Source organism: Sciurus vulgaris (genome assembly GCF_902686455.1).
Source record: "Sciurus vulgaris genome assembly, chromosome: 11".
Lineage (NCBI taxonomy): Eukaryota > Metazoa > Chordata > Mammalia > Rodentia > Sciuridae > Sciurus > Sciurus vulgaris.
The window spans coordinates 3,836,646-3,849,042 of NC_136472.1; the positions used below are offsets into that span (position 1 = coordinate 3,836,646).

The 12,397-nt window shown below is 58.5% G+C and overlaps 1 protein-coding gene and 1 long non-coding RNA gene across 5 annotated transcripts in view; one reads left to right on the top strand and one right to left on the bottom strand.

Moving 5' to 3' along the window:
• Nucleotides 1-2,017: 2,017 nt before the first annotated feature.
• NAP1L4 (nucleosome assembly protein 1 like 4) overlaps nt 2,018-12,397 on the bottom strand; it is a 31,992-nt gene continuing 21,612 nt past the window's right edge. For 3 of the 4 annotated variants that reach the window (XM_079104954.1, XM_079104957.1, XM_079104955.1), the window contains exons 10-15: nt 11,737-11,882; nt 10,805-10,827; nt 10,307-10,426; nt 8,112-8,141; nt 7,751-7,807; nt 2,018-2,985 (exon numbers count right to left, since the gene is read on the bottom strand). In XM_079104954.1, the coding sequence (XP_078961080.1) occupies nt 2,947-2,985; nt 7,751-7,807; nt 8,112-8,141; nt 10,307-10,426; nt 10,805-10,827; nt 11,737-11,882 (415 nt within the window). In that variant the 3' untranslated portion in view covers nt 2,018-2,946. Of the gene's footprint in view, nt 2,986-6,226; nt 6,265-7,750; nt 7,808-8,111; nt 8,142-10,306; nt 10,427-10,804; nt 10,828-11,736; nt 11,883-12,397 lie in introns of all 4 variants that reach the window. The other variant, XM_079104956.1, reaches the window with a different exon arrangement.
• On the top strand, nt 3,579-4,910 carry LOC306640627. Its single transcript, XR_013757838.1, has 2 exons — nt 3,579-4,288; nt 4,358-4,910. It is a non-coding gene; the product is annotated as an uncharacterized lncRNA (long non-coding RNA).

The following is a 12,397-nucleotide window of genomic DNA, read 5'->3' on the forward strand; positions in this document are numbered from 1 at the left end:
CCACAGGGTAGGACAGCCTCACAGACACACCCCCACTGAGCTGGGGAGCCGGCGGCAACGTGTCCTTGGCCTACTCGGCAGGTGCGGACAGGGCTATAGTGCACAAGGTCTGCAGAGGGACAGATGTCACACCCAAGTCCCTAGGACCCCCCACTCCAGGCAGCTCCTGGGTCTTCTCTCACGGAGCCCCTCGGGTGGCTCTGCTGGCTGGGGCATCCTGTCCCCACTGCTCAGTGCTCCCAGGCTATTCCCGTGGGCCCCACTGCTTGCACCCGTGACCCAGGAGAGCCAGGCCTGAGGGACAGCGCTTCCAGGGGGTGGCAGCTAGGGGAATGTGGGGCAGACTGACGTCCTGGGAAGGGAGGCCCTTGAGAAACATCGGGCAGATAGGCAGAACTGGGGGTCCTGAGCAGCCCTGCCTCCCGGGTACCTCCAACAGGATCCTGCACCTGCTGGGAGGGATTGTGGCGACCACTGTGCTACACTCACCAGGTCTCTGAGTAAGCAGAGGCTGGTACTACCTGGGTCCCTTTCTGTGACCCTGGGGAGCAGGCAGTACATGCACACTGGGTGGGACCCGGTCTCACACGGCTTCATGGGGTCTCCAGCAGGGGCCTCCCATAGAAGGAGTAGCTCTTGGAATTACTGGGGCACCCGAGTCCCTGTCTGAGGCTGGATGGACAGTGCAATGCAGAAACCCAGCTGTGCAGCATACCCAGGGGGGCAGCACCCTGTAGGGCTCAGAAAACGTGCACACCTCTAGGCCATTGTGGAGGGCTTCCTGACTGGCGGCCAGAGGCAAGCAGTTCACGATGGGGCGTTCCCTCACTGCCCCCCTGGTGCACATCAGAGATGGCACTGCAGCAGCACCCAGGGCACCAGGACATCACAGAACCTGCCTGGCCTGCTGCTGGGGCCTGCCATGCAGGAGGCCCCTCCTGCTCCAATCTGCCCCGCTCCCCCACAGGGGCCCATCTTCACGTGCACAGACCCACCAGCGTCTCCTCGGCGGGGCCGGCACTGCCCGACACCCTGCGACCCACTGCCAGTCTAAGGCTTCAGGCAGCTTCTCCCTACCCCAAGCCTGTGAGGTTGAGCGTCTCCCGAGAGCCCGAGTGTGGCCAGTGGATGTGCACGCTCGGGAGCTGGAGGGGCCAGGCCTGTGGAGTGCCCACAGCGGGCCAGCAGGGCTGCCTCCCTAGCACTGCCACTATGCCCATCAATTCCCTGAAAACCAGCCGGGCACATCACCTTGTGCAATTGTTTCTGATCCTGAAATTTACCCATGAACGTATTCATAAGCAGACTCAGTTCAAGTGCTCAGGGGAAATGGATTTTTTGTTCAGTGAAGACCTGTCCCAGTGAGACTCGACCACCCTGGGCCACCAGGGAGTGTGGGCAACACCCAGAGTTCATGAGGCCTTTCCCAAGAGCACTCCAGCCACAGAGCAGAAGGGTCCGCGTGCAGGTCTGTCTTCTGGGATGTGGCCCGTCCCAAAGGAGGCCAAATGAGGCCACGCTACCCTGAGTGAGTACTTCATGGGAGGGGGACGACGAGGGGGTGCCGTGGACGCCCTGGCTCTCCCTCTCCAGGGGCATACTAAAAGCAAGTTGGGGGGCAGCTGCAAGGGGCAGCAACCAGCTAGCCATGTGAAGAGCCCATCTTCGCTTGGCCGTGGCCTCATCTGGGTTGGGGCCAGGATTCCCGTGCTCAGGCCACTAAGCAAGAGCCTGCACCACAGGTGCTGCCGGCTGGAATTCCTCCCCTCTCATTAGGGAGACATCAGCAGAGCACCAGGGAGAGAGAGCGTCAAACATGGGCTTCGCAGGGAAGCTTCCCTCCTGGATGAGTCTGGACCCACAGAGCGAGGAGGAGCCGTTTGTTAAGCCTTTCTCCCGGTAGAAGAGGCCTGCGGGGAGGGGCGGGGCGGGGCGGCAGGCTGCAGCACAGCGCAGGGCCCTGTGGCCAGCAGGGGGCAGTGGGCGCACACCACGGAGGAAGACCCACAGCCCTGGCTTCGTGTTTCACGACTTTAATAGAATACTCTAACTATTCTGTACAAATTGAAAACACCGTATTCAGGTACAAACGTGTGATCAGGTAAGGCTGCGCACTCTACACGCCTGGTCACGGTGTGGACCGGCTGTCCCCGGCTGCCAGAGGCCAGCACCACCACATACTCGGAAACCTCACACCAGCTGCCGACTGGTCAACCACACCAGGGCTTTAAGACAGGATGAGTGGTGGGGTGCAGGGGGGTTACTGAAAAAGCAAGACATGACTTCCACTGCTGCCCAGTCCACGCCGGAGCGGGGGAGGAGGAACCCGGCCCTCTGGCTGCCGCCCGCACCGGCAGCAGCACCAGAACCTGTGTCCCAGAACCAGCTCCTGCCCTCAGCAGCGTGGCAGGAAGCAGTGCTGCTGCTGGCACGCCCTCCGGTCAAGCCACCAACTAAGGACGAGGGACAGTGCGAGCTCCAAGTCCTCCGAGCATCAGTGAATAAATAAACACGAGGCTGGCCCTAGCTCCTACCTCGGAGGCGTGCCACACCCACCCAACCCCAGGAGACTACGACGCAGAACACGCTAACTGAGCTGGGTGCCGGGGCTCGCAGCTCTGAGCAGGCTCGCTGGGGGCAACAAGGAGGTTCCTCGGATCAAAGGAGGCCCGAGGCACCGCAGGCCCTCCAGCCGCTCCACCCTCATGGTCTGCGGCCCACAGGGCAGGCCTAGGAAAGCACAGGGCCACGGGTGCCAGAGCCAAACCTCGGGTTCCGGAAGTGCGTCCTGTTGCCACCGTACAAGTTAAGCAAAATAAGGAGGAAAAAGGAAAAGTCAAGAGTCATGCACTTGAAAGCGCGTTAAGATGTTGTGAGCACTGTCCACGTGCTGCAGAGGACCAGGCCTGTCCTGACAGCGTCCATGGGCGCCACCCGCGCAGTCTCTCACTGCTGCTTGCACTCTGCCGGCTGGCTGGATTCTTTCTGCAAGTAGAGAAGAGAGGACTGCAGAGACCAAAGCCATGTCCCTCACCAAGTGTCTCCAACCCACATGACCAAGACTCAGGAGCTCACCGCTGACAAGAGCGGCTGCTGCAAAGGGACTCCTGAGTGACGTCACAGGAAGCCGACTCCCCAGACGTCACAGCGGGACGACTTTTTCTCCCTCTGATGCTGGGGACTGAACCCAGGGGCAATCCACCACTGAGTACACCCCACCCCTCTTCTTTTTTGAGACAGGACCTAAGTACCCCAGGCTAGCCTGGAACGTGCCATCTTCCTGCCTCAGTCTCCCAGTTGCTGAGATAGCAGGTGTGGCCCCTGAGTCTGGCTTCTTTTGGTCTTAGAGACACATTTGTGCTGTTCTCACGCTGGATTAGACGAGAGGGTCTCCCAAGGGCCACAGATCGATCATCTGCACAGGGTTCGCCTCAGCTGCCAGGGGGCAGCTGTGCCCCTGTACAGCAGCAGTGGCTTTAGGCCCTGCACATGCTACTCATCCAGCAGTCCTTGCGGCTGCAGCCCCGGCGATGAGGCTCAGCATGACGGCCCCTGTTAGAGGGTTGCTCTTCCCCGGCTGGGAAGAGGCACGCTCCAGCAGCCTGCAGTGCAGCGACGGACGGTGAGGGGCTGTCACCAGTAAGGGCTGTGCCCACCCCAGCGGTCTCAGCAGGCGGGAAGCTCTGCCTCTGTACAGGCACCAGGAAGCACCTCCCGCTCCGAGGGCAGGTCACCTTCACTCGTCACACCCCCCAAGCCACAAGCAGGACCCTGGGAATCCAGCGTAGAGGTGAGCAACAGCCCAAGGAATGCTGATCTCATGCTACCACTTCTGAGCTAGGAAAGTTATCCATCTGTAACTCTGACTGCAATTTGGCAAGCCTTCAGAGTCTAAGAGCGGCCTGTGCCGTATGGTTCAAAGGAATGTCTGTGGTGGTGGTCATGCCTGTAATCCCAGTCCCTTGGGAGGCTGAGGCAGGAGGATGACAAGTTAAAGGCCAGTCTGGGCTACTTACAGAAACCCTGTTTTAAAAGAAAAAATAAAGAGGGCTGGGATATAGAGCTTAGTAGTAAAGCGTCTCTGGGCTCAATACCCAGTACCACCCAAACCAAACCAAAATGCTAAAAAACACCAAAGGTAAGACTATCTACTAAGTCGGGGTTATAGGTTCACGCTTTGAGAAGTCAAAGGGTAAAAAGTACATATAAAGGATGTGTAGAAACACAAGGAAGAATCTCAGTACCTGATCTGAACTGGAACCCACCCTCCAATTCTCTGCCCAGCACAGTGACAGGCAGCTCTAGGGGGTAGGCCACCCTGCCTGAGCCTCAGCTGCCAAGCAGGCTGCCCAAGGAGCCCAGCCAAACATCCAGGCCAAAAAGATGCAACTGAGTGCTGTCAGTCTGACTATGGAGGCTAAGCCCAGAGGTGGCCCAACACAGTGGACAAGTCTGAGCCGCAGCCTTGAGACTGGGGAGGTGCGGGTGCTCTGTGCAGCTGCAGCCAGGGCATGGGTGCTGCCGGGGGGGAAGCGGCTAGAAGCAGAAACCAGGGCTGGGGTGGCTGGGGGCAGCGCTCCTGCCAGCAAGCCGAAGGCCCCGGGCTCTACCTCAGGCACCGAAAATAAAAGAGAGAAGGAAGCCATTCAAGAGGATCTGCAGGGAGAACTGGGCTCCAGGGGTGGGTCTCCACGTCTCTACATCCTGGGCCACTCAGCCTACGGTGCACCTATTTCAACCAAAATGGAGCATCTACTTGTCTCAAATAAAACCAAGGCAGGGAGTGTAGCCAGGTGGTTAGGAGTGCCTGCTTAGGCCAGGCGTGGCGAGCACCCTGTGCTTCCAGCAACCCAGAGGCTGAGGCAGAAGAATTTCAAAGTTGAGGTCAGCCTGGGTAATTTGGTGAGATCCTGTCTCAAAAAGAGCTGGGGATGCGGCTCAGTGCTGAAGTGTCCCTGGGTTCAATCCCCTGGTACCATTAAAAAAAAAAAAAAAAAAAAAAAAAAAAAAGTATGTGAAAACCTGGGTCCCATCCCCTGCACCAAAAGAACCCCAAAGAACACACAAACCCCACAAGTGGGCTTGGTTGCAGACGACTGTTCTGAGGGAGGCCAACAGAGGGCCTGCTGGTGCTGGGCCCCTGGCCTCCAGGGGCTGCCTCCCCTCTGGACACGAGGAAGCCTGCAACCCACCCCTGCTGGGCTGTGGGGCCTCACAGCACCCAGTCCCACAGCTGGGCAGCAACAACTCTGGGTGCACGTGACACACCTCCCTGAGGGTCCTGCATGTCCATCTGCTTTTTCGGGTTTTGGGGACTGGGGACTGAACCTGGCCTCCACGCCTGCACACCCCCAGCACCTGCGTGTCCCTGCTCTAATCAGAGCTGGCTCCCGCAGCGCAACAGGACCGCTCAGCGGGGAGCCGGCCTTCTAAAAGGCAGCCACCCGACTAGACCCTGCCCGCCACAGGACTCCTGCAGCTGGGCTTCTGGGAGTCCAGTCAGGCCACCAACACACTGATTACACCAGCTGCACCAGGGACGGGCCACGGGCCCCTCGGGGGATGAGGCTGAACCCTATGGACAACATGCCCTCGGCCTGGCTTCAGGTTACTGCCGGGCCGGGTCCCAGTGCTGAGGCAAGCCTTCACAAGACACCAGGCTCCTGGGACACCAGGACTGCCCACCCCAGCGGGCAGGGCTCTGCATGGCACTTCTCCTGGCACTGCCTGCTCCTGCCTTCCTTCTTCCTCTGGGGAGGGTCTGGTAAGTGGCAAGGGTCTCTGCCAACCCCACTGCCACTGCCGTGGTGGCCAAGGGAGCTGCCTGGTTAAACATAGCTGTGGGCAGCTCCCAATGCCCACGGTGGTTCACTCCTATCTACAACTGGTTCAGCATCTGACCCGTCTCCATAACAGTACGCTGGGGACAGTAAGTGTATCAGGACCATTCTGCTAGATGCTGACCTCCCGGCCTCCATTTGTCCCCCTCCTGGACAGCAGTAGGAAATCCTGGCTCAGAAAGACACCAGATCTAGCTTTTGTCTGTTGGCTTCCATGTCCAGCCAAGGGCCCTGTGTAAGCACTCTCCGTGGGAAGCCTGGTGGTGCCCTACAGCACACCAAGTATGCCAGGATGGTGACTTTCTGTGTCCCCCAAGTCCAAGCACCACACAGGCCAAAGTACAGACCAGCAGTTTGGAGTTAGGTACGAACGGATTCCACCTTACCTAGGAACGTATGAATGATTAACAGAGAAAAATTACACCTAAATGGGAAAAAATTGAAAGGAACCGTCAGCATAAAGAAAACGAAAAGCACAAAGTTACCCAGGAGGGAGCAGCCTCGGTTCTCAGTACAACAGGGCTGTGCACACGAGCGTGAGCAGCTCCAGCGCAGCGGAGCCCGGTTCCGGAGCCTAGCCCCCCACACCAGCACCCCCCATCCTGGCCTTGCAGACACCCTGGAGAGGTGCACATGAGACAGGACACCGTGACCAAGGACAGCGTGACAACTCAGGGATGTGGTGGAGAGCCCATCAGCCACACCCACCCTGGGCAGCAAATCCAAGGCTGCAGAGGTCGGCACGGGACTTGCTCTATGCCAACCACCTAGGGCCACCTGGGAGACGCTTCTTCAGAAATAGGCAGGGAAGGGACAGAAGGGAGGACATACAACACGGGAAAAAAAAAGAAGTGGAGGAACAGAGCCTGCAAACAAGAGTGAGGCAAGCACCACACAGGCTAGGGGCCGAGGGTGTGGACCTGGCGGGCGTCTCAGGTCCCTCCTCCACCCACGCCAGGCCTACCCTGCTCACTCAGCCCACAGGCACACGCCTGCCTGGGCCCCCACACACCCACGGGCAGCCAAAAGTCGACTACGCCTGGGGGCCGCCAGCTCTTGCCCACCTCCACACGCTGAGCACACAGCCTGGGGCCCCCACCCAGGGCGACCTTTAAGGGAGGGGCGACCCCAGGCTTGCTGAGTTGCACCTGTAAGGCTCATTTCTGAAAAGCCCTTCTCACCCTCCTGAGGGACCCACTGTGCGCATGCGCACCTGCCCATGTGGCCCACACCCTCGGCTTCTAGTGCACATGCCTCCAGGCAAACAGCAGACAGGGAAGGACAGCTGGTTGGACAACCACAGAAACGCCAGGTGCCAGCAGAGCCCACAGCCCACCCTGTGCTCGGAGGTGCTGCAGCTCAGCCTGCACCAGCGCAGCTCGCCAAGGCCACACGAGACACAGGCCCAGGCCAACCAGAGCTGCTCACTGCTTTCCTTCTAGACCTGTTCTCCTTGGTGGACTTTCTCATTTACTTGGGATCGTCTGAGGCACCTCTAAGGCGCCCGGGAGGTCCTCTCAACATCCTTGGCCCAAGCAGTCACAATGATGCCTGTGCTCCCGCCACCCCCTGTCAGCCTCAGCAGCCTGGTCCCCTCCTCCAGCTCTCCTGAACGCACACGAGTGGACGGCCGGTCGGCAGGGTCACTCCTAGAAGCAGGACCTGGAGGCGAAGGCTGCGCTGCGATGGAGCCTGCGCAGGGAGGGCGCGGCCGCGGGAAGGCCTGGAGGCGCTCTCCCGAACACCTGGCCCTAAGCTCTGCCCCAAGGGTCCCAATCGTTCCTCTTCCAGGTCTTTTCCTGACATGTTTTAAGTTCTCGGTAGGAAGCTACACACATCACTGCACACACCACTGCCTCCAAGCAGGGCACAGCACACCAGCCCAGGCGCAGGGAGCCCCGGTGACTGACCTTGGGGTTAACCTCGGCGTCGTCCTCCTCCTCTCCCTCCTCGTCACCTTCCAATTCCTGTGTGAAAGGGAGTGGGACTCGGCTGAGAAGGTTAGCTGAAGGCTGGACGTAACTTCTCGCAGAGCCCACTATCCAGAAACACAAAAGCAGCCCTCTGCTTCAGGAGGGGCGTGCTCCTCCCGAGCCACAAGCCCATTAGGGCAGCTCCTCCTCAGACAGCCCTGAAATGAACACACTTCTAAAAGGCGGATGATGCCTAACAAGGGACTTCTCTAAGCCAACCTAAGCACACCTTCACAAGCCAACTGCTGGGTCAAAGGAAGTGTGGCCCACGATCTCACTTCCTGCCCGGGTTCCTTACCTCCTCCTCTCCTTCCTCGCCTTCTTCAAACTGGAGGGAGAAAACGGAAAGTCTTTTTAGGTTAGGAAAACCACGGTCACGCTGCCCTAGATACCAGCTCCACGAGACCCCCACCAGTCCAGCCTAGACAGCAGACGCCCAGCTGCAGCACAGTGCTCTGGAGGCAGATGTGAAGCTGCTGTGGGCTCGGGGACACACCACCAGCTTGCAGAGGGGCCGTGTGCTTATGAGCTCTGCATTCTCATGGGATGTGGGAAACTGAAATTCACTCAAAATGAGAGGGAAGGACAGGCAAGGACCCCAGGGAGCCACCAGCAAGGGCATGCTGGGCGCAGCTCCCACAGCTGTCCACAGGCTGCAGAGCAGGCAGGAAAAATGTCTGCAGAGTGATGAGCTAAACAATCTGCAGCGTAACTTGTCAGATACAAGAAGTTTGGTATCATTTTATACCTCACACAAGGGGAGGAGAGACCTTTACCAGATGGCAACGTAATAAGCCCTTGGGGTTTAATCTCCATAGTGAGTTAAAAGAGGACCTCTGCCCCGGCCAGTTGGTTTTGGTCAATTTGACCTCCATCCAACTCATGGCTGGTCAGACTCAGATTCAAGCTCCACACAAAACAGCGGCAAAGGCTAACGCAACCTATCACTGTGGGCCGCAGAGGCAGGGCACCTGGAATGTGCTGGGCTTCTCAGGCACAGATATCCCTCCTCGAGGCCACTCTCAGTATGAGCCCAGAGCCACAGGCCTCTGGCACTGCACAGCAGCTGAAGGATCTGGCTGCAGAGTGACGCTCCTCCTCCTGCTTCCTAAGTGGCAGTGGGGGAGACCCTTAAAGCCTTAGACTTTAGAAAGCCACATGTGAGAAACTTCATGCACCTGTTCCTTGAGGTCCAGGTACCAGCCTCAGCTCCGGGAAACCAGCCTAGTGGATACTCTGGTGGGGCCCTGAGGAGCCCATCCGACCGAGCACCCACTGCTACTCCCTCCTGCACCTAACATCCCAAGAGACTTCCTACACAGCACCTGCTAAAACCCAAATGTCTGACACACGAGGGGCGTCACTGCCATGTTCCTTTTACAGAGAAGGACACTGAGGCAGAGGTCACACAACTAAAGGGCAAGAAGGACTCGCCTAAGGAGCTGGGCAGGAGCTGGTGCTCCTAACCTGAGCAGCAGTGCACACACTGCCTGCAGGGCCTTTTAAATCCACGGGCATGTGCTCAAGAGGCGGGAAACCCGATATGCAGAGAGCTTTCCAATGACCACCAGGAGGACTACTGGGCCTTACACTTCCATTAAATAAACATTAGCTCCTCGGCCACAAGTCACATTTCAAGGCCTCAAACAGTGACACCTGTGTCAGTTCAGCCACACTGGACAGAGCAGCACAGCTCCACGTCCAGGGAAAGCTCTACTGGGAAAGTGCTGGTCAGGACCTGTAAGTAGCCACTAGGGGCCAGATGTGCACTTCCGCAGCTGCTCTGGGCCTGAGGGACCCAATACTGAGCTGGGTGTTCACGTGCCCTGACCCGTCAGCCACCTCCAACTGACACGAGATGGGCCTGTCATCCTGCCACGGTCAGAGCAGCCTCAGCACACAGGGAGGGTGAGAAGCAGGTCAGGCCCCTGCTCCTGCTGAGCTCCTGCCCACCACACGAAACCTAAGCAAACCTCAGGAGGGAGCAAGTCTGAGCACAGGGCAGAGAGCAGAGCTGCAGAGCCAACCATCCCGGGGACCAAGACAACTCAGAGCGACCCGGGTCTCGATCACCACTGGGACAACGTGGGCACAGTGCGAGGCCATAGCCAATGGTTCACTAGCAAAGCTCAGGGCCTGCCTGTGGGAGCTGAGTCTCTGATGCTTTGCCCCAGCTAGAATCAGTCCACTGCCAATAACCACTTGGGGTGATCAGACCTCCCTGAAAGTAGCCTTCCATGGGACACTGTGGGGCGTCAGTATGCAGGCTGAACAGGTGACTGGGGTTGACGGCCTCGGACACCTGCTTTCCCTGCAGCTCCTCCCGAGTCCCCTTCTCCCATCCGCTTCCCTGACACAGGAGAACAGCAAGGCCCATGCAGCTTGTCAGGGTGCTGTGCACATCCGAGGCTTGCAGGCCTTCCCTCCACGCGCACCCACAGAGGCCAGGTGCCCCAGGCAGCCCAGCCCACCCACCCGTCCCCAGCCACACACATTGTCGTCATCCTCGATGGCCTCCCCAGTGAAGTAGAGCACAGCCCGGGGCACTATCCGCTCACGGAAGAAGTGTCCAATCTCAAAGTCGGAAGCTAACGTGAACTCGGAATCTTCATCCTGAGGGCAAAACCAACCCGTTAGCTCATTTCAGTGGGATGAGCACGCGGGCTCAATTCCCTCCCTTTTGGTTTACTGCACTTCAAACACCAAATTTCTGCACTGCTGATTGATGGCTGCCACATATAAAAGCCACTCAAAGTGGGCCTGTGGCTCCTTCCCAGCCCACAGGATTCAGAGTAAAGGACATCAGAGCCCCAGGGGGGATGGGCTGGACTGCCAGACATGCATCTGGCCTGAAGCTGATGTGCAGAACACACTGCTCCCACCCCCAGTGTGAGGACTCCACCTGAACCCCAGGGCCCCAGGGAATGGGAACAGATTAGAAAGGGCAGCACTCACTCAGGAAATTAAGACTTCAGACCACACAAATCTTACCAGTGATTCTCCATCCCCTGAGGCTGGAAAAAGAAAAGGCAAAACAAACCTGCATTACACTAACGACCAGTTTTAAAACCCAGAGGAGAAAGCTCAGTGGACATAGAACAGGTGCTTGGCAGCCTGAGGGTACCTGCACCAGCTCACCCACTTCCGAAGCTGCCTCAGGCCCATCTGCTCTGCCCAGTCATGGGCTGCTGCCCACACATCTGCAGACCCCACCAGAAAAGGCCAAAGTTCAGAAAAGCAGGGCAGTCTAAGGGGTCACTAGGAGGAAAGCAGACAGGCCACACAGTGCATTCACACCACAAAGGGATTTAACTGGTGCCCTGAAGAACTATGTGCAGCCAGGCGCAGGGGCCCCGCCCTGCCGCCTCAGCAACTTGGGAGGTCGAAGCAGGAGGATGGCAAGGCCCAGGCCAGCCCAGGCAACTCGGTGAGACCCTATCTCAAAGCACAAAAAGGACTGGAATGTAGCTCAGTGGTAAAATGCCCCAGGGCAGAACCCCCAGTACCAAAAACCAACCCCTCCAGCAAACGAGCCAAGCAGGTGCTGATGCAGGAGCCCTGGCACCACACACACTAACACACCGTGTGCCCACAGGAGTTGGCGCCAGAAGGGGAAAGCTACACTTCTGCCTGAGGTGGGGGGACCAGCAGCGAGCAGGGGCGTCCCAGAAGCAGCAGAGGCACAGGTGCTCCTTTTGGCTTCCCCAAGATGCAGCCACCAGCCAGGCAGAGGTGAGAAAAGGCCTGTCCTTTCCTTGTTGATGGCATTCCTACCCCCACTGTCCCAGCGCCCTGACCGGAATGCTCGCCTGGGGACCAGCACAACCTGGGGCATGGCCGCCACTCCCTGCTGAGACAGCTGGGGACGCTCCGCGGCACACACCACTGCACACAGGCGCAGAGCCGACAGCCAACCAACGGACCTTTCAGAGGGTTGAAGAAGTTGAAAAATGACTCATTAGGGACTTGCTTAGTGATGGTCCTGACGGTGCCCCGCCCCTTGTGCTTCTGCTTCTTCTTGATGGTCTTGACCGTGACGTTTCTTCCTTTCTTCCAGTCGATGGTGCACCTGCAGGGGAGGATTCGGGAGAGAGCTGACATAAGGCACCCAGGCAGCACCAGGCTCAGGGCCAGGGCTGGGGGACGTGACCGTGCTGCTGCCACCAAGCCTGAGATTCTGAAAACACAATGGCACTCATTCCCCAAGATGTCCCAGATCGAGTGGGAAGTGTTTTCTGTGACAAAGCCTCGTCAAGTCTGCACAACAGGAAACTGTCCTCTGCTGCTCCCGAGCCAGGAGCACACGTGGAGTCACCCTCTCATACACCTGCATTAAGAGCCCTAAGCTGACAGACAACAGGCGACCACGATCACAGCTGACAACCAGTGAGGAACACAGGACCTGGGGTGCCTCCCTCTGCCTCTCCATCTCCCTGCATGCAGGTGACCCTGGTGGGAGCTGCGTCACCTATGCAAGAGCACATTTGGAAGGCCAGGCCATCACACGAGGGCCTTGCCTTGCAGCCACCGTTCCTCATCACCTCACACCTACTGGTATTTTACAAAGCCCCAAATTACTTACGT